Source organism: Oryzias latipes, chromosome 16 (assembly GCF_053564925.1).
Source record: "Oryzias latipes strain Hd-rR chromosome 16, Olatipes_Hd-rR_3.1".
Classification (NCBI taxonomy): Eukaryota; Metazoa; Chordata; class Actinopteri; order Beloniformes; family Adrianichthyidae; genus Oryzias; species Oryzias latipes.
The window spans coordinates 35398203-35420049 of NC_136252.1; the positions used below are offsets into that span (position 1 = coordinate 35398203).

General features: G+C 49.6%; 1 protein-coding gene across 2 annotated transcripts; it reads right to left on the minus strand.

Annotated features, from left to right (window-relative positions):
• Window positions 1-111: 111 nt before the first annotated feature.
• On the minus strand, window positions 112-20357 carry tg (thyroglobulin). 2 transcript variants are annotated; one of them, XM_011485865.3, is made up of 49 exons: window positions 20215-20357; window positions 19063-19171; window positions 18220-18317; window positions 17974-18129; window positions 17363-17516; window positions 17183-17289; window positions 16500-16643; window positions 16033-16218; window positions 15460-15956; window positions 14505-14892; window positions 14026-14058; window positions 13711-13938; window positions 13435-13539; window positions 12787-12864; window positions 12190-12290; window positions 11954-12065; window positions 11718-11879; window positions 11449-11640; window positions 11246-11370; window positions 11032-11176; window positions 10076-10234; window positions 9773-9916; window positions 9541-9705; window positions 9360-9464; window positions 8406-8515; window positions 7221-7326; window positions 6943-7143; window positions 6695-6865; window positions 6529-6615; window positions 6417-6458; window positions 6201-6338; window positions 5951-6127; window positions 5742-5856; window positions 5541-5620; window positions 4534-4668; window positions 3993-4058; window positions 3718-3852; window positions 3476-3646; window positions 3203-3407; window positions 3034-3121; window positions 2720-2870; window positions 2467-2660; window positions 2228-2398; window positions 2003-2143; window positions 1754-1932; window positions 1436-1540; window positions 1197-1328; window positions 925-1125; window positions 112-257 (listed from the first exon to the last, which is right to left on the minus strand). In XM_011485865.3, the coding sequence occupies exons 1-48, from the start codon at window positions 20285-20287 to the stop codon at window positions 930-932; spliced, it is 7062 nt and encodes a 2353-aa protein (XP_011484167.1). In that variant the 5' UTR covers window positions 20288-20357; the 3' UTR covers window positions 112-257; window positions 925-929. The 2 variants fall into 2 exon arrangements, with proteins under 2 accessions (XP_011484167.1, XP_011484169.1); XM_011485867.3 differs by having other exon boundaries at window positions 112-260.
• Window positions 20358-21847: the final 1490 nt, after the last annotated feature.

Consider the following 21847-nt stretch of genomic DNA (forward strand, 5'->3'; position numbering starts at 1 on the left):
TGGTGTCCTTAACTGTTTTGGTGATGAAACTTTTTTATTTGACCTGATCTCAGTCTGGCAAAAACACCCGTGATCACCGGAGACACCTGTCAATCAAACCACACAGCCAGGTGAGTTTCAGCTGCTTTTTATTGATGATTAAGACTTTGGAAATCAGAGGGAATTATGGGAAACAAAGCTGTCTGTAGACGTCTGTCTCCGTCAAAGATTGGCTGGATGAGGTGCTGGGGTGAGGACAGGCTCCGCCCCCAACACATCTGCTGATGGAAGGAAAGTTTATCAACATTATCTTTCAATTTATTCACGTTTCATTTTGTTTGGAAAATTCTTACTAATGTTTTATAAACAAACTGTAAAAAAAACTGCTTTTATTTGCATTTAACACAACATTTATTTAATAAACTAATGTCACATTAAATATTCCAAACACCTTTTGAGCTGAACGGATCATTTTCCTAAACCTTTTCCTGAGGACTGATCGTGAAGCGGGGAAAGTGCCACAGCAAATATTTACTGAAGCTCAGAGGCTGAAAGGAGCCAAACATTTAGCCTGCAGAAAAGGGGCGGGGCTTCGTCCGCTGGTACACACACATGCCTTTCATTCACCTGAATGGTTTTTTATTTGAGGTTCTATTTTTATCTGAGTGAAAAATCACAGAACAAATGGAAACGCGACTAAAGAAGTTCAGGAGAGTGAAATAATTCAGAGTTAAACGATTCTCCGTAAAAAACTGGTGACATGTTTTTCCCTCTTGGAAAAAGAAAAAACAGTCAGGAAACCACGCCCACTTCCTGTTGCTCTGCTGTGAAATCCAAACATCTAATCTCAGTCATTTTGATATTCGTTTGATTCATGAATCACTTTAAAATCTGCATCACCTGAAAAAGTCTGAATGTCTGATGAGGAACTTTTACTGCGGTCACCTGACTCAGCCTCGCCGCTCTGCCTCGCTGCTCTGCCTCGCCAACAGCTGACCCCACGGGGAACAGAAGGTCTGACTCAAACCCTGCTGGGGCTTGAGGGCGGGGCTTAGCTCCAAGTAGGAAGGCGGAGCCTGAGATGAAGTGACTGGCTGCCAGCGAGGAAGAACCGACTCCGCCGTCACGGGCCACGGGTTCGGATTTCTGCGAGAAAAGGGGAACCGTGAGTTTCTGTTGGCGCACGGGTCGTTTCTAGACAAAGACACAAGTCTGACCCGGTCCGGATGAAGCTGGAGACGTAGCTCATGGCGGCCAGAGAGAGGCGCCGGTCAGAAGACGTGAACCGCTGCGAGTAAAGTGGAGCGCCAAACACCAGCTGCACATCCCACGGAACAAGGGAGTCGCCCCTGAGGATGAGGAGTCAGATGAAGATCTGTGTGACGGAAGCTTTTCGAGTCCCTGCAGCGCCCCCTGTGGACGCCCCCTGCAGCGCCCCCTGCGGACGCCTGCTCACCTGTCAGCGGCGTCCGCGGCAGGCTGGTGGTACATGAAGACGTTGGCTCTACTTTCGGCCCAGTTAGCCGCCATCTGCAGCGCGGGACAAATGATGAACAGGTCTCTGGAGACAGACGAACGGATGGACAGATCCAGCAGAAAAATGATGACATCACAGCGGGAGAAACCATCACAGAAATAAAAGATACTTTGGAAAAAAATTATGAAAATCTAATAAATTGGCTCAAGCTCAACAAAACAATATGATGATGTGACTGTATTAGGAATGTGGGCGTGGTTAAAACCCTCCTCCGTTCGGCAGCTCAACCCCTCCCACCTGGTGGCGTTGTCGAGCGTTCTGGAGAACAGGCTGTATCCCGCAGCTGAAGGATTGTGGTCCAGAGAGGAGACCACCTCCCCCAGTAGCTCGTTTCCGTTGGCTCCGCCCAGCACGCGGCTCAGAGCCTGGTAGAAGGGCATGGAGTCGTCGACCTGACCGGGCAGAACCTCGAACTCCTGGACAGAAATGGTCATGTGACCTCAGAGTCGTCAGAAGAAAAGAGAGCTGCGGCGGACAGCCTCTGACCTCTATCCTGCGAGCTCGGCTGATCAGGCCGTCCGCCTCTGAAGTTCCCAGCAACAGGTCCACTTTGTGGAACGGCGAGGATTTGGAGACCGCCTGATGGACTGGAGACCAGAACTGAAACGGGTCGCGGGTGACCAGGAGCTGAGGCACACACAGTCCAGGTCAGAGTAGGTTAGAAAGAACCTGAACCTCCAGAAGAACCTCGCTGTCTGGTGAAGGCCTCACTTTGGTCTGAGCGGCGTTCAGATCCCGATACGGCACCGCTCTGAGGCAGGAGACCAGCTTCTCATCGGTGGAGTCGGACGTCACGCAGCCCAGTTCTTGGGCCAGATCCAAGGCCCGGCGCCGAGCGGAGGCGGAGGTTTGGACCAGGGAGGGAGAAAACACGGAACCACCCTGCAGGAGAGGAGAACTCAGCCCGGCTCCTGGTTCTGGTTTCAGGTTCTGCAGCCTGAACTTCTCACCATCAGCATCATCCGCTGGAACAGAGGGCGGGGCTTGGACAGGAGGTGCAGGCTGGTGATGTCAGCACCGCCTCGCTCCGCGCCCACTGTCACCCGGTTGTAGTCTCCGCCCACCAGCGAGATGTAGGCATTGACCCAGCGAAGCACCGCCTCCTGGTCAGTCAGCCCAAAGTTGCCACGGAGACCTGAAGCTCCTGCAGAGGCCCGAGTCACGCAACGGTCTTTGTTTACCTTCTAAAGTGTTTTGGTTTACCTGTGCTGAGGAACCCAAGCGCCGCCGTCCTGTAGCTGGCCGTTACCACGACGATGTTGCCCACGGCAGCAAGGGCGGAGCCATCCAACAGTCCTGGCGTTTCATCGGCTGATGGGTTGAAGAAGAAAACGAGGACAGGGACACGCCCCCTCTAATATACAAACAGGACAGGTGTGATGATGTCATCATCAGAAAACACGATTTATCCGTCATGAAGAATATTTACAGTTCTGTAATTCTGATCAACGATCAATAAACACAATCGATGAACATTTTAAACTAACAAAGGGGTTCTGAAGGTGGGCGGGACCGACCCGAGCAGCAGGAGTGAAGACGTTCAGGTACAGACAGTCCTCGCTGGAGGCTGAATTCTCGCCGTCGCCTGGCTGCAGACAGCTGGGCCTGAAGGAGGCGGAGCTTCAGTGATGTAAAGGAAACGACTTCACGGTCTGAAGAGCTGACGTGACCCTTTAACTGTCTCACCGTGGTTTGGAGGCGTCCCACGTCCCCGTCCAATCCGCTGGCTGCGCTGCTTCGAAGCGCAGCGCTCCGATTGGTGGGCGGGCATACGGCACGCCGAGGAACTGAATGACCCTCCTCCTGTCAGAACCCACCGTTGTTTCCACGGCAACACCCTCCAGTACCCCTTGACCCGGTATGGAAACAGATGTAACCGACGGTAGTCGCTCTGAAAAAAGAGCCAAGAATGACAAACTGGAGGAAAAGTTCTGCTCTGTGATTGGCTGCTCAGCTCACCTGTCCTCAGGTACACCTGGGAGGCGGGCTCTCTGATGACCAGCTGACAGGAGGAGGTGGTGCTGGAAGATGAGAGCCCGCACACTGTGGTGTCAGGGTAGAGGATGCACCGCGTGGCAGACTCCACCTCACTGAGTGACACGGCGGCACAAGACTCCGCCTCCCGGCAGGCTGGTGAGAAACTACAGTCAGCGTCTGCCTCGTCAGCCCCAAGCGCTCAGGCAATGAGGGGAATCGGTTACCATAAAGACACCAGTCTCTGGTCCGGTCCTTGTCTGTGGCAATGTCTCTGCTCACATGGATCACATCATAGGTGGAGAGGGAGGGGTCGATCAGAACCAGAGAGTCGGGCAGGAGATGCCAGTCGTCCAACGACACTGAGACAGGAAGTGGGCGTGTCAGATGCAGGAAGAGATCTGTGACTTTAATGCGAAAGCCTCACGACATGATTTCTGGGGACAGATGCCTGGCAGGAGTTTTGTTGGGTGGTTTGGTTTTGCAGTCGTTAGCGTCTCACCGTTGTTTCTGGTTTCCGGCAGGCTGAGCGGCGGACAGAGAGCCGGGGAGGAGCTCCACTGGTTCACTGCAAACACAAACATCTCTAAAGCTTTCAGTGTCAAGTTCATGTGGAGACGCTATCTGAGGTCCTGCAACGCGGGGTTAAAGTGGAGATTGTCCCGGTTACCGTTTAGTATTCTGTATTCCCCTTAACTGTAACTGGGACGGTCTCTGGTAACTCAACATAGTGAGCGAAGTTTACCGGGAGAGACTGAAGGAACTGGTGAACCCAGACACGGCGGCGTGCTCGCCCAAGCTACTCACTCAGCATCATCCATGCTTTCCATGATGTGGCCACGCACGAAGCCCTGAAAAACGTTGGCGGTTGCTCCGCCGACAGGGCGTCAAGGTGTCCAGCAGTAAATGTGACACACGTCAAAAGAGAAGCGGCAGACGCAAATGTGACGCGCTAACCGCGTCCGGTGTGACTGCAGCATAAGTCTTCAGGCGTCTCTTTCTGTCTTTGTGGACCCTCCTGTGTCTGCGTGCGAGCTCCGTACCGGGTTTCTGGTACCAGCCAAACGGGTACGGCGTGGTCTTGGCCTCCGTCGGACTGCAGTCCTGAGTCGTCCAGGTCGAGTCTTTTTCACTGCAGGTCTGAACTCCCAGACTGGCCAGAACCAGACACACCAAACCTGAAGGCAAACAAACAAGTTCAGGACAAAAACTGGTGATTGGTCAGTTCATTCAGATTCTCAAGAGTCCAACACTGATCTCCATGGAAAAGACCTGAAAGTTGACTTCCAGTCATCTCTGAGTGTGATTGGCCAAGCAGGTGAAAGGGGGCGGTACAGTAGCAGCTGACAGTTGGCCATCCAATCATTCATAAGTGAGTCTGCTTCGCTGCTTCTTCAGTATATCAAGATTCTAGGAAAGTGTCTGTAAAGAACAGCAACGTTGTTCCTCGTCCATTCACACCCGGCAGCAGTGGATGCAGTTTATTTATGACACCCATGAAAGCTTCTGTGGGTTTATTTGTGCTGCTTTATGGTGAAAAACTTCATGTGAAGCTGGATTTGACACAAAGCTGCTCCTTCGACTAGGAGTCTGCTGTGAGTGGGCCGTGTTTGTGATGTCACGGCGTCAGCCGGCGTTTACGGGAAACGAAACAAACAGTCTGCATCTTTTTCATACTTTATACTTTACAGTTACTTTAGACCTGAACAGGTAAATTCAGAGTCACATAGAACTCAAGCTGATGGTTCTGGGTTCTAATCCTCCATCAATGGGAATGTAGAGGACCCAGAACCAACAGGACAACAGCGGTCACACCTCTACAGGTGAGCTGTCTCCGTCTTTACAGGTGTGAACCTTTTTCCTCTGAAGCTGACAGGAGAATTTTTATTTCTGCACTTAAATGATTTTTCACTAAATGACACCAAACTGTTGATCCTAAACACGTAAGAATCACAATCAAGTCCGATTAATCTGATGGTCGGTTCCGTTAGCGGACCGTTAACGGATCCGAAAGCCAAACCTTCCAGTGGTCTCAGGTCCAGTTGGTTACCTGGTGATTTGTTGTAGCCGACAAAACCGAAACCCCGACAGCACGGGTCCTCGTCACAGCGCCGCTCGCAGTCCCTGAACCTGAACACAGAAGTGGATCAGAACCTGCTTCTCATCAGAACTTCTCATCCTGATGGAAACGTAGGCTGAGCTTCTCTGGTTTCTGTTTGGTTCTGGGTCCAGACTTTGTGGAGGATGTTACCCCTGAGACAGCGGCGTGTTCTCGCTCATGACGGCTCGGCTCCGTACGCCGTTGGAATCGCTCTTCTGGAAGGAAATCCTCTGGTAGAAGTTCTTGACGGGTCCACTCAGCTCCACTGAAACACACAAACAGGCATTTCTTCCTGTGTGGTCTCTGATCCGGGTTCGGAACCCTGACACCTTCTGGTCCGGCTCCGTTCAGGTCCTCACCTTTCTTGCTGTAGGCGTTCTGGGGTAGTCTGTCCATCAGGGGGGGGCAGGGGACCATGGGGACCATGTCGTAGGCGCCGCAGACTCTGGTGTTCGGATACAGCGAGCAGCTGAAGAAACCTGCCAGGTCGGCGTCCGCCAGGTCCGCCACCGCGCACTGCTGCTCCTCGTAACAGCCTGCAGCACAGTCACCATGGTTACCAACGCCGCAGGTACACCGTTTCAACAGTACACCCAAACCTCTACGTACGAGTGAGACACCAGAGCAAGGCCTGCTGGGAGTTGTAGTTGTTTTTATTGAGCCAGAAGGAAAGAACCGGAAGCTTCCTTTGAGGATCCACGACCACGTCGTCTTTGGACAGAGCTTCAAACTTCTGCTGCAGCGACTCTGTAAACAAACAAACAAAGACGTTGGTCACAAACACCAACAGCTCATGACCGCCAGCCTGTTGGGATCCATACGAACCGTCCAGAGGAGCGCTGAGGTCGGCTGCCGCACACAAAGAGCCTGCAACACACAGAGAGGGTCAGAGGTCGCTGAGAGACACACCCGGGTCCCGTCTGCCCCCTGCAGGTACCTGAGCTCAGGTAGACGGCCTGGAAGCTGACGATGGAGGGCTGATGGTCTATTTTGTTCTTGCCGTCAGCTGGCACCTCGTAATCAACTGATCAAACAAACAAACACAGACTTTAGTTCGTTTACACGCATCTGTTACTGTTTAAGACGCGGCGCCGTTTCCTCACGGATGGTGAACGCCTGTCCTCCAAAGTCAAACAGGAAGCTCTGCTGCTCCTCGTTATAGCTAAGCCCCGCCCCACAGGTGCGGTTGGCCGGTCCTTGGCTTGACACGTCCCAGTCTCCATCCTGGCAGCTCAGCACGGATGGAGATCTCAGCCAACCACAGAGCACAGAGCCTGCGGGGGGAGGAGCCAGCAGATCAGAACCTTAAACTTCAGAGTCCTTTCCTTATCCCGTCGCCACGGTAACGCACCTCCTTCCAGGGTGTTCTGGTTGAGGACGAAGCCGTCGCAGCATTCGTGGCGGCTGCAGCCGTCCTGACAGAAACGGTGAGCGTCGGACAGAGACGTGCGTCGGGAGGAGAACACCTGGGTCCTGAACACACCTGAGAGCGCCTTCGTCATCCTCGTCTTCACCATCGCTCTCTGCTGCAGCTTCAAGCCGAACTCCTCCCCTGAAACACACCAGACCGCCGCTGCTGGCAGGCCCATGAGGTGAACACAAAACGCCCGGTTACCACGGTAACCATACCTTTCTTCCTGAGGACCAGCAGACCTGAAGCCCCGCCCCTGACCTTCAGAGAGCAGCTGAGCCAATCGTATCGCTCGGCCTCAGGATTACCCAGAAACCCTTTGGACTGCAAATCACAGAAAAAACAGTTTATGATGAAAATCTAAATCAGAGGATTCGGCTTTCAGTTTGAAATATCTGAGGTCCAAACTCCAGAGGTTCTGACAGTCAAACAGAAGTGAAGTCCAAACAGAACCGTTCTGTGCCGTCCGTACAGACCAGAACCAGAACTTTAGGACAGATTCTGTTTTTCAATCGTTACAGCAGGGATCTCCAACCTTTTTCCCGCCTTCCCCGGTTTAAAGTCACACAAGAATTTCCCGGACCGGTCCAAACGAGGCCCAGGTTTAGCTTTAATACTTTTAAGCTTCCAGGTTCTGAGAATCCTATTTTTCAAATTAAAGTGTTTCTACAAGAAATTTAGTATTAAAATCAACATAGGTGGAGATTTTTTTGTGTTTTTTTTTAACAGACGATGAAGATTCAGTGAAACTAAGTTATTGATTTGTAGAAATTGTTTCTGATTTGTAATAATTCAATCAAAGCAGCATTACAGTTTTTTCATGTAGAAAACCATTATAGTCAACTCAATCTCTGATCATCTTTCAGAGCAAAAGATGTTTGCTTTTTACATAAATTCACATTCATTGTGTATTTTTTCTAACACGCAGGAACATTTTCTGTGCTAAACATTCTTCACAGATGTCTGCATGAGTCACACTTGCTGTAGGAAAATTCACAAATGTCTTTTTACAAGTTTCCACACATCAGAAACAACTTTATTTGATTAAACCTTCATTCTCTGTCAAATGTTTGCGGCTGTTTAAACGTAGACGTAGAGATGAAGATTTTCTCTTTAACGTCAAAGTGAATGCTAACAACCCGACGCTAACTTTAGCAGCGACTGACTTTTAAGTTGTGACTGGTTTCCTTTTTTTTTTTCTTCATTTATTTATTTATTTTTAATGTCAGGATGGCGTTAAAAGAGGGCGGGGTCACCAGTGTCTGAATGACGCCACAAGAGAAAAGTGGGAAATCCCAGAAGAGAGAGAGAGAGAGAGAGAGGGTCAAATGTCATAAACAAAAACATCTGAATGTCAGTGACGCCAAAAGATCACTCTGATGTGTGAGTGTGTTTGTGTGTACCGGCTGTGAAGCGTTGCAGACTGTGTTGATGGGGTCGGTGCTGTACAGCTCACACTGGGTCTGTCTGCTGAAGAGCGCCACATGGTGGCAGGACGGCTCTGCTGCACACGCTGCAACAAGGAAACACAAACGCACGTTTGAAACGGATCCGTGTTCCGATTCAGAAACCAGAACAACTTTTGAATGCGTGCACGTCTGAAAAGGACTCCTGAACTCCTTAAGGACGTCTGTCATTAGCATCTCATTGATCACTTTAAGCTGTGAATATTTACAAAACCCACTAAATCGATCACAAAAAAAAAGATCAGCAAAAACAGCAGATTGTTGATCAAATAAAAGCAGAACGGATCAAAACAAAAAGCTTCTAGTTGTCTAGAAGAAGACACTTGTCGTCTGGTCCTGATTGGAACTAACGTAACTTTAGTTTCCCACAGAGATGCTGCGTTCACTGCTGCTCGGAGGAAACACCACTGTGAGTCACACACACATCCTTTCAAGATAAAGGCTGCACGAACGGTATTCACCTAAACTGTCTAAACGGTTCTTTTCTCAGATGAGGGATTCTCCGTGTCATCTGTCACATTGAGGATAATCAGATATTTTTGGAAAATTGGTGGTTTACTGCTGGAAAATGTTATGTGACATCATGACAGCATACGTCCTGTCACCAGTAGGGGCTGCTGCTCGGAGGAAACACCACTGTGAGTCACACACACATCCTTTCAAGATAAAGGCTGCACGAACGGTATTCACCTAAACTGTCTAAACGGTTCTTTTCTCAGATGAGGGATTCTCTGTGTCATCTGTCACATTGAGGATAATCAGATATTTTTGGAAAATTGGTGGTTTACTGCTGGAAAATGTTATGTGACATCATGACAGCATACGTCCTGTCACCAGTAGGGGGTGCTGCAGTGTTTTAGGAGTGCGGGCTGAAAGTGGCGTCTCTGTTACCATCGATACAGGTCAGAAGGTCGGAGGTGAGTGTCAGCAGAATGTCGACGTCTTCTGCTGCCGCCATCAGCTCTGATCCAGGAACTTCCTGAAACCTGGTGAGAACTACAACAACCACATAATGAAACACCTCCGCATGCACATGGCAGAGCTGCTCTCTGATTGGCTGCAGCATCGTCACCTGAGCAGTCTTCATCAGTCAGCATCTTGCTGCTGGAGGTCCACTCAAGCTCCACCCCATCTTTGCTGAAACAGCTCCACCTACTGGTCAGAAGGTCTGGCTGTGCCGGCAGAAAGTCACCTGTCTGTGAGCACCTCAGGCCCCGCCTCTCACACCTGGTCTCACCTGAGACAAATGAAAGTTTGTTAAGCTCGTCGGAATCATCTCTTCAGGGAACTTCAAAAGAACCCACATTGAGTGACAGATGATGCTCCAACTGGGGAGGAGCCTTTGGGGCAACTCTTGCAGAAGCCCCGCCCCTTTTCCTCCTGATAGGTTCCCTCAGGACACAGCAGACACGCCCCCTCCTGGGAAAAGCTTCCAGCAGGACAGACAACTGGAAGAGGTGGAAAACGTGAGGAGGATCCTCTGGAGATCCAAAACTGGAGGATTGTGGGTATTAGGCTTGCTTTGCCGCCGCCCCCCCCCATTCTGTGAATTTTAGTGATGGGGGGGTGCTTAAGTGACTCGCAGCCTTCATGAAGGAAGGACTCACCACAGCCGTTCCCGTCACTGTCCAGGCGGTAACCGCGGTAACAGCCGAAGCTTGGTGTCGTCATGGAAACCAGTTTTGGCTCAGGTGTCATGGCAGAGCCGAGGTCAAGCAGGAGGCCCCGAACTCCGTCGAGAAGTCTGGTTTCATTTAGGAAGAGAGCTGAGGAAAAGAGAAAGGTCACAGCTGCAGGAAGCCCCTCCCCATCCACCGCATGCCACGCCCCAACCCCAACCAAGGCCCCCCCAATAGACCTGCAGATACAACAGTTCTTCATGGATGAAGGTGACAGTAAATGTGTCAATTTCAGTCATTCGTATTTTATTTTCACTCAGCAAACCCCCAACGTTGGCTTGTTTATGTCACATGACCTCGACGTCTTATCATCTTCCTTCCTGTTTTCAAAGTAAAGTGGCGATGATGAAGACACACTTCCTGTCTTCTTAATGTGAAGATTTGTTCTCTCGTGTGCCACCTGGCTAAGGCGGGCAATTCACCTTATATCTACACCTTGTATAGGGACCAATCAGACCACGCCCTCCGCCACCGCAAAGCCTGTTGGGTGTGAAGCCCAAAGGTACGGTAACACCACAGAAAACTGTTTTTATGAAGCAAAAGAAAGAACCCAAACCGCCTGAAACCTTAAATTTAAATCAATGATGCTGGGCTAAATATTTACCAAGAACCTCCTTTTATAACCTCCAATCATAAAAAAAGAATAAATCAGATTAAAAAAGAAAAATCTTTACTTTGCTCAGGATAAAATTGGGGCGGAGTTTCAGAGTTTTTTCTGGTTTAAGAAATTCTAGAAGGAACTGAAATTTAAACTGAATAAAAATCCTAAAAGCTTTTGGCCAGAATTATAGAAAAATCTGGGGTTTGGGATAAAAATGGTTCCTCAAACTCTTCTCAAAGGAATTTTCAGCGTTCTGGAAGTGGTCCTCGGCCTCTGAACTCACCAACGTCATGGAGGTCCGGGAGGTAAGCGGCGGGGAGGTCAGCGAGGGCGGCGCTCCAGCTCACCTTTAAGGTGGGGGCTCCGTCACACTGCAGACTCACGGACGAGTCGTCACACAGCGACACGCTGCGACCCGAGGAACCGAGCTGCAGAGGAACAGAGCCAAGGTCAACGGCGCTCACAGAGGACCACCGCTCCGGGGAACCTGGGCTCACCTGCGCAGAGCAGAGCCCCCTGCTGGTCATCATGTTGAACAACAACGAGCGTGTTTGGTCGGCCTGAGAGCAGGATGCCAGCGACCACAGCTGAGACAGCGACAGCGTCTGCAGAGGCTGAGAGACTGAAGACAAACCAAAGGAGTTGACATCCGAGGGGGCGGAGCTTGATTCTCATTTGGACAGTGAGAGTTCAGACTTACTCTGGCAGGCTCCGCCCAGTGGTTTGATGTCTCCACTCCATCTCCCGCTCTCAGTTTCACAAAGGAAACTGCTGACGGGCAGAGAGTTCTCGTAACCATAGTTACAGATGAGGTCACAGCTCTGAGGGCCGTTGGCTGCTGAGCGGCACACTAATGCGCCGTGTGTGATGGTGGGGGCGGGGCAGAGCGGACCTGAAAGAGGGTTATCGTGGCCTAATCAGCAGCTGCTGTGTCACTTCCAACCGTCGAGCAAAAGGTGAAGCTCTTACGGTCACACGATGGCGTGACGCCTGTCAGCTGAGGCGTCCGTGTCCCGACCACTTCCTGTCCGTATTCAGTCACACACCAGCAGGAAGTGACATCACACTGCAGTGGGGCGAAGGAGCCGTCGGGGCCACACTGGCGCCTCTGCAGCTCGCACCAGCTGGGGCCTAAAAGAAAAACGCTGTTTATTGTGACGGCCGCCAGTGGAGCCATGCGTGCACGTGCGTGTGCATGTGTTTACATTTCAGCTGGCCCGTGGCGCCCCGCCCTGCTGCTTGGATTGGCTCTCCAGTCTGCGGGTGGACACACCAGCCTGCAGCACCACCTGTCTGCAGCACGGAGAAGCGACCATCCTGAAAGAATAAAACTTTATTTAAACAAATGGAGAACAGAATACAAAGGACGGAACAGACAGGACAAAATGCTCCGACTGGTAAATTCATTCAGCCTTTTTTTTACAGATAAACGTGCTCCTACCTGCTCGCACTGTGGGCGGTACCCTGAGCTGCTGACATCAGAGCCTTTCATCCAATCAGAGAGCAGAAAGTGAGCCTCAGCTCGCTGACAGCGGCTCGGACCTGCAGATTAAGATTAGAATAAGATTAACAGACATCGTCTGATTTCAGTTCTTCCTTTGTTTCCTGTGTGGTCTCGATAGAGTTTCCTCACAGCGCCACCTTCCGACCAAACTGCATTCCCTCGTGTTCTGGATCTAAACCATGTAACCCTTGTGCTATCCTAGGCACTTTAACATTGGGAGTTGGTGGTGATGACCCACTGTCTAGTGGGTCATCTAGACCCACTAGACAGTGCTCTGAACCTTTTTTCTTTAATGGTTTGTGATCTTCACTGGTGTCCATGGATTACATGAAATCTTTCCACCTTCATCCACCTTTGTCATGGTAGGGAGAACACCTCAATGGAAGGGGGGGGTCATCTAAGATAGCACAAGGGTTAACACAGATCAGAACTAATCTAAGGGCGTCACAGATGCTGCATCGTCTGGCCCTCAGACTCTCTTCTGGAGGGTTGAGTTCAGATGTTTCTGCTCAGAGGAGGTTTGGGTTTCCTTACACTTGGGCAGGCCGAGAGACCGGCTCTTCAGGGAGTTCGAGACGTACTCTCCGTTCTCATCAACGCACCAACACTGACCTGAAAACACAAAGGAACCGCTTAGCTTTCTGTTTTATTCCGATTCAGAACCTCAAACCTGAAATGATAATAACAATTTCTCAACATCTCTCTCACACCATCTTCAGAGGCTTCCATCAGCTGCCCTCATGCAGCAGCAAACATGTCCATCCTTCTGCTGATGATACTCTGATATGCGGATCCATTCAATCAGCTGAAGTCTCCAGTTCTCCAGACTTCCAGCAGGTCTGACACATTGAAGGACTTGGATTCTACTGTTCTTCGCCTGAACTTTGATTTAACAGAGGCTGATGTTCTTGGACCTTCAGGGATCCACTTGGTACCAACAGAATCTACCTGGACCACATTGAAGAGCCCAAACTCTCCCATAAGTCTATTTTTCAAAAATAGAGAACGTTGTCCCTTCACTGAAATTAAATTTCTGTCATTTTAGATTTTCAGGCTGTTCCTGATCAGATTATTCATCCAAAGAGCTGCAGCATCGACTCACATGTAAACATCTCCATCATCGTCATAGTGATCTGACGTTTTTGATCCCAAAATTCAAAACTGCGTGTGTGTTTGTGTGACCTGTGCTGTGCGAACACTGCGTGTGCAGCCAGCCTCCGTCAGCGTCGCACTGCGGCAGGAACGGCTCATAGGAGCGGCGTCCGGCGGGAAGCAGCATCTGAAGAGCTGAGCACCAGAATTCATTTACCTCAATGTAGAAACTGTCACCAGAATTTATCAAGGAAGTTTAGTGAAAACTTAAAAAAACAAAATCCATATTTAATATTATATTTATAAAACTTTAAGCACTGAATTATGGGATGTCTGTCATATTTTCATGCTTTCGATGTGACTCACTGGAGAAAGCAGCCAATGGGAGCGCGGCTCTGGAGCCGCTCAGCAGCTCCTCTGACAGCTGTAGCTCCTCTGATTGGATGACCTGGAGCTCCTCAGGAGTCAGACGAAGACCCTCGGCCAATAAGAACCCATATCCCAGGGGGATGTGGGAGGAGTTAGACAAAGAGATGATGCGGTTCACCTCCTGTCTGAAAGCGGCGACCTCTGCGAGGGCATCGGAGCAGCGACCTGGAGGTGACAGGTGAACAGGTGATGACAGGTAACAACAGGTGGACATGTGTGTTAAATTTGAAGGGTTCCTGAGTTGGATCTAACCTTCAGAAGACTTGGGCGTGACGCTTTCTGGACCTGAAACATCAAACAGGCTTTCATCAGAGCACGTCAGTGCGGTAAAACCGGGTCAGATCTCAGCCAGAACCATCTTTCCATCGACCTTCTTTTATGGCTTTTTGTGAAAAAAGCGATCCAAACTGAACAAATAACAAGAATAAAGTACTAAACTGATTGTATATTTAATTCTTTTGTAAGTGACCATGGTGTGAGCGGGGTGATGGCCGATAAAGTGTGCATTATCAGAAATCATCAACTTCACGGAAGCAAAGCATTGGACGGTTCAACGTTCCACGTCCTGCATTCATTTCTGATAACGCGCACTTCAGCGGCCATTAACCCTTAAATAATCCACCTTTTTACCTACGTTTATCAGATTGATTGTAAAATATTAATAAGAAGCATCACTGACGTTAGGCGATCCTCTGAAGGTAACATCAGTGATGGGATCAGTGGGTTCTTACACCGGAGGGCGCCCCCTGCTGTCTGTGAGGAAGTGACCGTCCTCCCTTCAGCGTCCACGCAGAAGCAGCGTGATCCCACACACTGCAGCGGCAGGAATTTGCCATCCTCCGAACACACTGGGATGTGGATTTTGGCGCCGGCCGCCATGTTTGCCTTTGCCTTCAGGGCGTTGACCCTCGCTCTCTCGCAGAGACTCGGACAACGAGAAGGACGACCTGCCACCCGGGATCCCTCCACCTCCTGACCCTGAGGGTCCACGCACCAGCACTGCGATCTCCGACACTGCACCTCCTGGAAAGCACCACCAGGGGTGCAGCGCGGGATGAAGATGTCGGCTGCTTCATCCTCCTCCTCCTCAGAGCAGGAGGTCACCAGAGGAGCCAAAACCTGCAAAACAAGAGGAGGGCTGTTAACACATTTTAAGGTCTTCACTCCATCCATCAGTTCTGAGAAGAAAGACTTCCAAAGCTGCTGAAGCTGAGGGCGAAGAAGATGAAGAAGAACAGACTTTTATTTTGAAAGAGGAAAGCTGAGCGCTTTAATTTGAAACTCTAGCTACTTAAAGAGGACGGTCTGAAGGGAAAAAAATAAACGTTTCACTCATTTTAGATGGAAAAACATGGCGTTTCAGGTCTGGGCAGAAGACCATGTTTCCAGTGTGCTTGCTGGCTCCGCCCACATTAATACTTCAAACACCTTCTGCCTAATGTGGGTCGGTGGGTTATACATCAAAAAGGTTTCAAGCTCTGTGTTCTGAACCAGGACTGCCTGTTTTCCACCTGGATCAGGTGAATTCAGGAGACGCCTGAATCCGAATCGGATCAGAACTTGGAGGTTCATGAGGGACTCAGGTACATTTGGAGCGGATTTTCCACTTTGTAAAATATCCAATCCTTTGCTTGAAGGAATTATTAACATTACTACACACGTCACTTTGATGAAAGCCTGCTGCACCTGGTAGAGGGAGGCGGAGCTCGAGCTGCTCATCAGCGTGTTCTTCAGGACTGAGAAGAAGGCGGGGTCTTCCAGGGCTTTGCTCACAAACTGGACCAGGTTCTGGTTCTCATGGAGACGGGGGTTCTGAGGGGACAGGCAGTCGGGAGAGATGGTTCCTTGATCTCCCACCTCGCCGCTGAAGTTCAGGGCGCCAGCGCTCTTCAGGAAGTCTCCTCCAAACAGATTCTCCTGGAGGAAACGAGGGGAGGAGCCATTCAGAGCCTGCAGAGCTCCGCCCACTGACGGGAAGAGGCCATCCAACACTTCCACAAGGCGGAACAGGAAGTTTGTCTCATCAGCCTCCTCTGGCAGGAGGTCCCTCAGAGGCTGAAGGAGGGAGGAACAGGAAGCTGCAAGTCTGCGGGAGGAGGACTTCAGAGGAGGACTGATGGGGCCAGAGAGGAGGCGGGACAGAGCTCGGCGGCGCTGAGAGGGACAGTCCGCAGGTCCTGAACCTGGAGAAGACGAGGAACCACCAAAGTTAGATTAAGAAGAAGGACGATGAGACGATGAGAGGATGATTTTTCTCACCACAGGCCAGGGGGCCCCCCAGCTGCCGGGTCCCAGGAACCTCTCTGCCAGAGGGGTCCACACACCAGCACTGCCCCCCCTGCTGGCACTGGGTGAAGCTATATGACCCTCCTCTCTCGCAGGTCGGAACAAACACGCTGGACGTCTCCAGGGCAGCCCGGCGCTCCTCCTCACAGGGGGAGGGGCCTGAGAGAGCAGACGGATTCAGCCGTGATAAAAAGCGGAATCATCAACAAAGATCTGGAGTATGGAAGCATTTCTGTAGCATAATTAAACATAGAAGGAAATAGTCTGTAGCACAACTTTTAATTAAGTTTTTACGTATTCCCAGGAACCAAAAACCGGATTTAAACTCCGAGGTTGAGAAGCTTTGATGCATTATTTTTAATCAGATCAAGGCGGCTTTGATCTAATTAATCCTCACAGAACTGATGGAAACTCAGAGACCTGAGATCAGGAGAGCTTACATCTGAAGTGGCCGCTGACAGCCAGCTGGATTCCCAGCATCCTCCGCTGCAGGACTTTATAGATGTTGGTCTGGGAGAAGGACTGACCCGAGCTGAGACCAGAAAATGCCGACTCGGGGATCTCAGAGAACAGGAGCTCCACACCTGAACAGGAAGTTCATGACATCACGTCTCAGACATTGTTTTCTCCATTTCACCAACAATTTTTAAATAAGATTCATAAACAAAACATGTATGCAAACACCATTCAATGTTCTTAAACGGAGAATAAAAGCATCATAAAAATGAGTAGAGGACTGATGAAGATGACCTTTAGAACCTTCAGAACTTTGGTTTGATTCAGAGGAACTTCACGAGTTCAGAGGAGTCAGTCAGTTTGCAGATGATGACGTCATGTTTCAGGATGAAGGTTCAAGGTTTCAGGATCATAATAATCTGATTTGGTTGAATTTTGTTGGTTTGACGTTTTTCCTGCATTTTTAATCTCGATTGAGAATTTTAGAACATGAATAAACAGAAATCACATTTCTGCTTCATATAATGGTTAGGAATCAGATTACTCTAGAAATCTGGTTGTAATCTGATTACATAGGCTGACACAGTCCAGTTAAGTCCTTCAAGCTGTTTTTACCCAGAAGATTTACAACAAAATGAAGTTGACCGGTCAGCTCAGGTGTGTTTACCTGTATTTTCCAGCTCTCTGCCTTGGCTGTTCGAACAAAAACAATAAGAGGAAACCATCGGGAAAACCTTCCTGAAGTTGCTGAAGGTCTGGAAAGCTTCCGGAAACCTGAACACAAACATCCATGCATGTAAACTTACAGCCCCACGCACTCCAGCAGAATGGCGGTGGGAGGAGTCACCTGTTGAAGGCGTGCAGCAGGTCCAGCTCCATCCTGTCCGTCATGTTGATGAATTTACACTGAACGGGGAGGAAGCTGCCGTCTTCTGCACACTGAGGAGGAGAACCGGAGCTGTGGATGAGCCGCCGGGCCCGGACCTGACAGCTGCCGGGACCTGGACCCACAAAAACACACGTCAGAACCACAGAGGAGGTCCGGGAGGTTCTGTCAGGACCGCGTCAGCAGAAATCCTGAAAGGGTTTTTCTATTTGGGAAATCAAAAGAGCAGGAAAGGTCTTGCTTCACCTCTGATGAGGATTTTTCAATTCCTTTCAATCCTATTTATTATGAGGACTTCATTTTTGACAAGACATTCATTTTAATAATAAAATGTTTAATGGAATTTCATCTTCATGAACGCTTTTCTAAATGTGAGGTTGAAAACCAAAAGTGGTTCCTTTTTGTGTGACTGGGTTTAGTCCTTTGCTGTTCTGTTCTGAACCTCTTTGGTCTTCAGGTTCAGAGGAAAACCTCAGCTGGTGGAAGATCAAACTGTAATGCCCACGTTGGCCAGCAGGTGTCAGTGCAGCTGCCTGAAAGAGCCGGATCTGAGGCGTCTGTTTGGTGCCTACATCTCTGAGGTCTCCCGTTCTGTCGGGTCCCATACAGCTCCATGCCATCCTGGTCCACACACCAACACTGCCCCCTGCTGGAGTCGCACTGGATCGCCTCGAAGAGGCCTGATGGAGAGCAGCGCAGACGGGTCTGCAGCTGGCAGACAGACGGACCTGCGGAGCAGCGGGAGCTCAGAGTCTCAAACGTAAACCTACAAATTAACTTTACAAAAAACAACAACAATAAGTCAAATGTTTGCTCACAGGAAAGGGCAGAGTTGTTGGTTCGAGTCCCAGCAATCTCCCGACCATCGGCATCAACACACCAGCACTCCTGACTCCGCCCACTGCACTGCACGGGTCTGAGCACACAAACACAGAAGTGGACAATCACAGAATGACGGACTCATCAAACGGTGAAGAGAGGAAGAGGAGGGCGGAGGTTCATGTCAGCGTCCCGTCACACAGCAGTAATGTTCTCGGCCTCAGAAAGCTTCTGCAGAACTAAAACAAACTACATCAGAGTCTAAAAAGTATAAACTGTTGTGGAGGGGGGGTGAATCGGTGTCCGCCGTGTCTCCATGTTTTCCTCCCAGCTGATTACCTGGATCAGGAACATGTCATAATATGCTGGATGGCCCCCCCATGACCTGCAGTTGCTCTGGAATCTGGACTGAATCCATCCAAGATGACCAGAACAGATTCAAGAGACCAAAAACCAACAATTGTGTTTTATTCTGGTTCCTCAGGCGCCTGCATTTCCAGAGAAAACTAGAACCTGATGAGGCGTCAGGTTTACCGCTACAGTTGAGCGTCATCTGCGTAAAGAGAAAGATGGACTGCAGGTGAATGCAGGTTAGGAACCGATCTGAGTTCCACTGGTTGCTGCAGATCTGAAGATCCAGAATGAAGGAGAGCTGCGTTTGGTCGTCCCGTCCTCATCGGGAGGACCTCAGCCCATCAAAGCATCACTGACGACTGAAGCGCTGAGACCAAACTCTGTTTGAATCCTTTTTTTCTGACGAACGCGTCTTTGTGGTGGCAGCAGCTCAGGTTACACTTCATTACTGCTCTGTTACAGAATCAAAACCCGACAGGTGGACTCACCTGAAGCTGCCATCCTCAAAGCAGTGGGGGACGTCACCTGGTTGTTTGGCAGCGGCCACGCCCCTCAACAGCTGGCATTGGGTCTGGGTGTCCGACTCCAGCTGGTATTCTGAGAACAGCCAGGAGAGCAGCTTCAAACCAAAGACCGTCCATGTTCAGCCGGAAGTATCGAATCATCCGCATCCCAGAGACCTGCGATGCTAGGACGCTATGCTAGCTTTTAGCATGTCAGTTGGCCTTTTTTATAACTGTTAGCTATCATTTTATTAGTTTTAGCTGTACAGTGTTTCCCTTGTTTATCGCAGGGGTTCTTCTTCACCTGAAATCTGTGAAGTAGAACCACAGATGTTTAAGGCTATGAAGCTCCTCCCACTTTAAATGCATGCTTCTGAGACACGGATGAACATTTTCACACCTTTCTCTCTTGTCTAAACTCTCAAAGTTCAAAGCTTTATAGATAAATACGTCCAGAATTTTAGTCACACGAATGTCAATCAAAGATTGGTGTTGACTTTTCAACTTGAACACATTCAGTACAGGAGACGGCGGAGACTGACTGACAAGATCAACAGCCAATCAGAACGCAGAACACAAACCCTATGAACGTTTTAAAAACAGGGAGACCATGAGCCGGGACACAGCAAGACGCTGTGGTACATTGCTTTCTTTCTTCTTTGGGGGTTTATTATTCTTAAAGACCTTTTTGAACTTTCTTCCTCTTTTCGGGTCATCTTGCGTTTCAAACATCGTATTTTTTTATTTAACTCCACCTGGTCTGTTGAATCAGCATTCGTTCGTCTGTCTCATGCAGCAGTTTTTAGTTCACACCTTCAGGATTGTGTTCCCCTTTGTTTTGTCATATTTGCATTAAACATTAAATCAGCTTTTTTCAGGACGGTTTGCTAGAATAAACTGACGTTCTTTCATCTATTTTATCCCTGTTTATGAAGAGTAAAACAGTAAAACTGTGAAGCAGCCAAAGGAAAACAAAACCTTTTTTTGGTTTGTTTGTTTTAGCTGTTAGAAGGTTTCCTTTGCCTTTAACCTTCATCGCCATCACAACAGAAGCGATGGACGGTTCTAGTATCTGTCTCTCCGGGTTACAGAGACTCGGTCAGGACCTGATTGCTCAGGTGTGTTCGTGCGCTTTACCTGAAGCGTTCCCCAGCAGCGGGTCGGGGAAGTGGACCAGGATCCCGGCGATGAAAAGGAGCCAGGCCATCATCTCTGTGCTGACACACCGAGCACGCCGCCTCCTTATAACCCTGCAGACCTGCTGAGTCACAGTGAGGTGGACCTCTCTAGCCCTCTTCTAGCTCCTCATCTGTCCGTCTGCCTGGAACCAGGAGTCCTTCATCCCAGCTGAGGGGGCTGCAGCGGAGGCCTCTGATTGGGTGAGAGGATCTCTGAAAGAGGAGAGGCGATGGTCGGCGCTCAGCGTGAGCTCAAGTGTCACTGAAGCAGGGTAAAGGTCTCCAAAGCAGTGAGATCTGCAGAAAGCTGATGTCCATCCACAGTTAGGTATTCAGGTTTCATCAGAGTGGAGACCTTAAACCTTCATCACAGATCTGCTTCCGATGAGGAGAAACCTTCAGGAACAGGGTTGCAGAAGCTTGAATTCCGTGTTTTTGTCAGACCAGCGCGCTGCCTGTGGCCTCATGCTGGGGGGCCGTGATGTCATGAAAACGATGTTGGATCAGAATCTCCACTGGAAATGATGCAGACGGATTCTTTCATACCTGGAAACCTGAATGTTCACGCGTCCAGAGCTGCCAGGAGGAGATCCTTTGGTCAAACCTCGCCATGCGCCGGTTCATCGGGGCTCTGTGGGTCCAACATGTGCAAACACGTTAGCTGATCCTCACGTGCTCCCTGAGCTGTGGATGTGAATGAGATGGACTCTGACATGTCCAGGCTGAAGCCCACCCTCATCCAACAGCAGCTGGGCTCCAGCATCCCACCACCCTCCGTGGGAAAACAGCTGGATGGTTTGCAGATTTGACTACGCAAAATGATGAAGACAAATTCCCAGCAGCACATCCCAACTGGAAGACACACCTGATGGAGGTTTTACTCAGTTTCACTGAAAAACGACATTCATGTGGCCTTCTGCCTCCTTCATGGCAGTGACTTCCTGCAGTACCATGTTTGGCCACAGGAGCGCTATTGTTTCTTTTTTTTAAAGCTTTTTCTGTCCAACAGCTGAGCAAACAGATTAGAGCTGAAAGCCTTTTGTGTTGGACAGGTTTTACTATCACAAAAAGAGGTTATAGAACTTTGAGAAACCAGAGTGTAGATTTGTATTAACCCCTTTTTGTTGTATTATTTTTTATTTATAAGTTACATTGAGTGTGTATGGGAGCCGGTTTAGCTCGTGCTGGTTTGCGGCGCCTTCCGTCCGTGAAACCGGGGTTCGACTCCGGGCTGCTCCCTGTTCCCTTCTCTACTTCTGTGCCGGTCCCAAGCCCGGTTGCTTTGAGAGGGTTGCGTCAGGAAGGGCATCTGGCGTAAAACATTGACAAGTTTACCATGCGACTAGTTCGCTGTGGCAAACACTGATGGGAAAAGCTGAAAGAGAAAGAATAAGTTACATCTAGTGTGTGTGGGGGGGGAGAGTTGAAGAATATGGGGGGGGGAGGTGAGAAAGTGGGGGATACAAGTACTGATTTGAATAAGTTATTATTTTAAGCTGTAACAATTATACCAGATCTGCTGGAAAGACAAATATTACATCAAAGGTGAAATTCTGAAGACATCTGTCCATCAAGACACTGTGGGTTAGGAG

Excerpts from the sequence above, each read along its gene's own strand:
- tg (XM_011485865.3), bottom strand. The coding sequence starts at position 20,287 with ATGATGGCCTGGCTCCTTTTCATCGCCGGGATCCTGGTCCACTTCCCC. Across the intron at positions 17,290-17,362 it reads CTGCTGCACGCCTTCAACAG|GTTTCCGGAAGCTTTCCAGA; the intron begins GTGACTCCTCCC and ends GTTTGTGTTCAG. Across the intron at positions 12,291-12,786 it reads GTCTCTCGGCCTGCCCAAGT|GTCCGAGCCGCTGTCAGCGA; the intron begins GTAAGGAAACCC and ends CTTAATCTGCAG.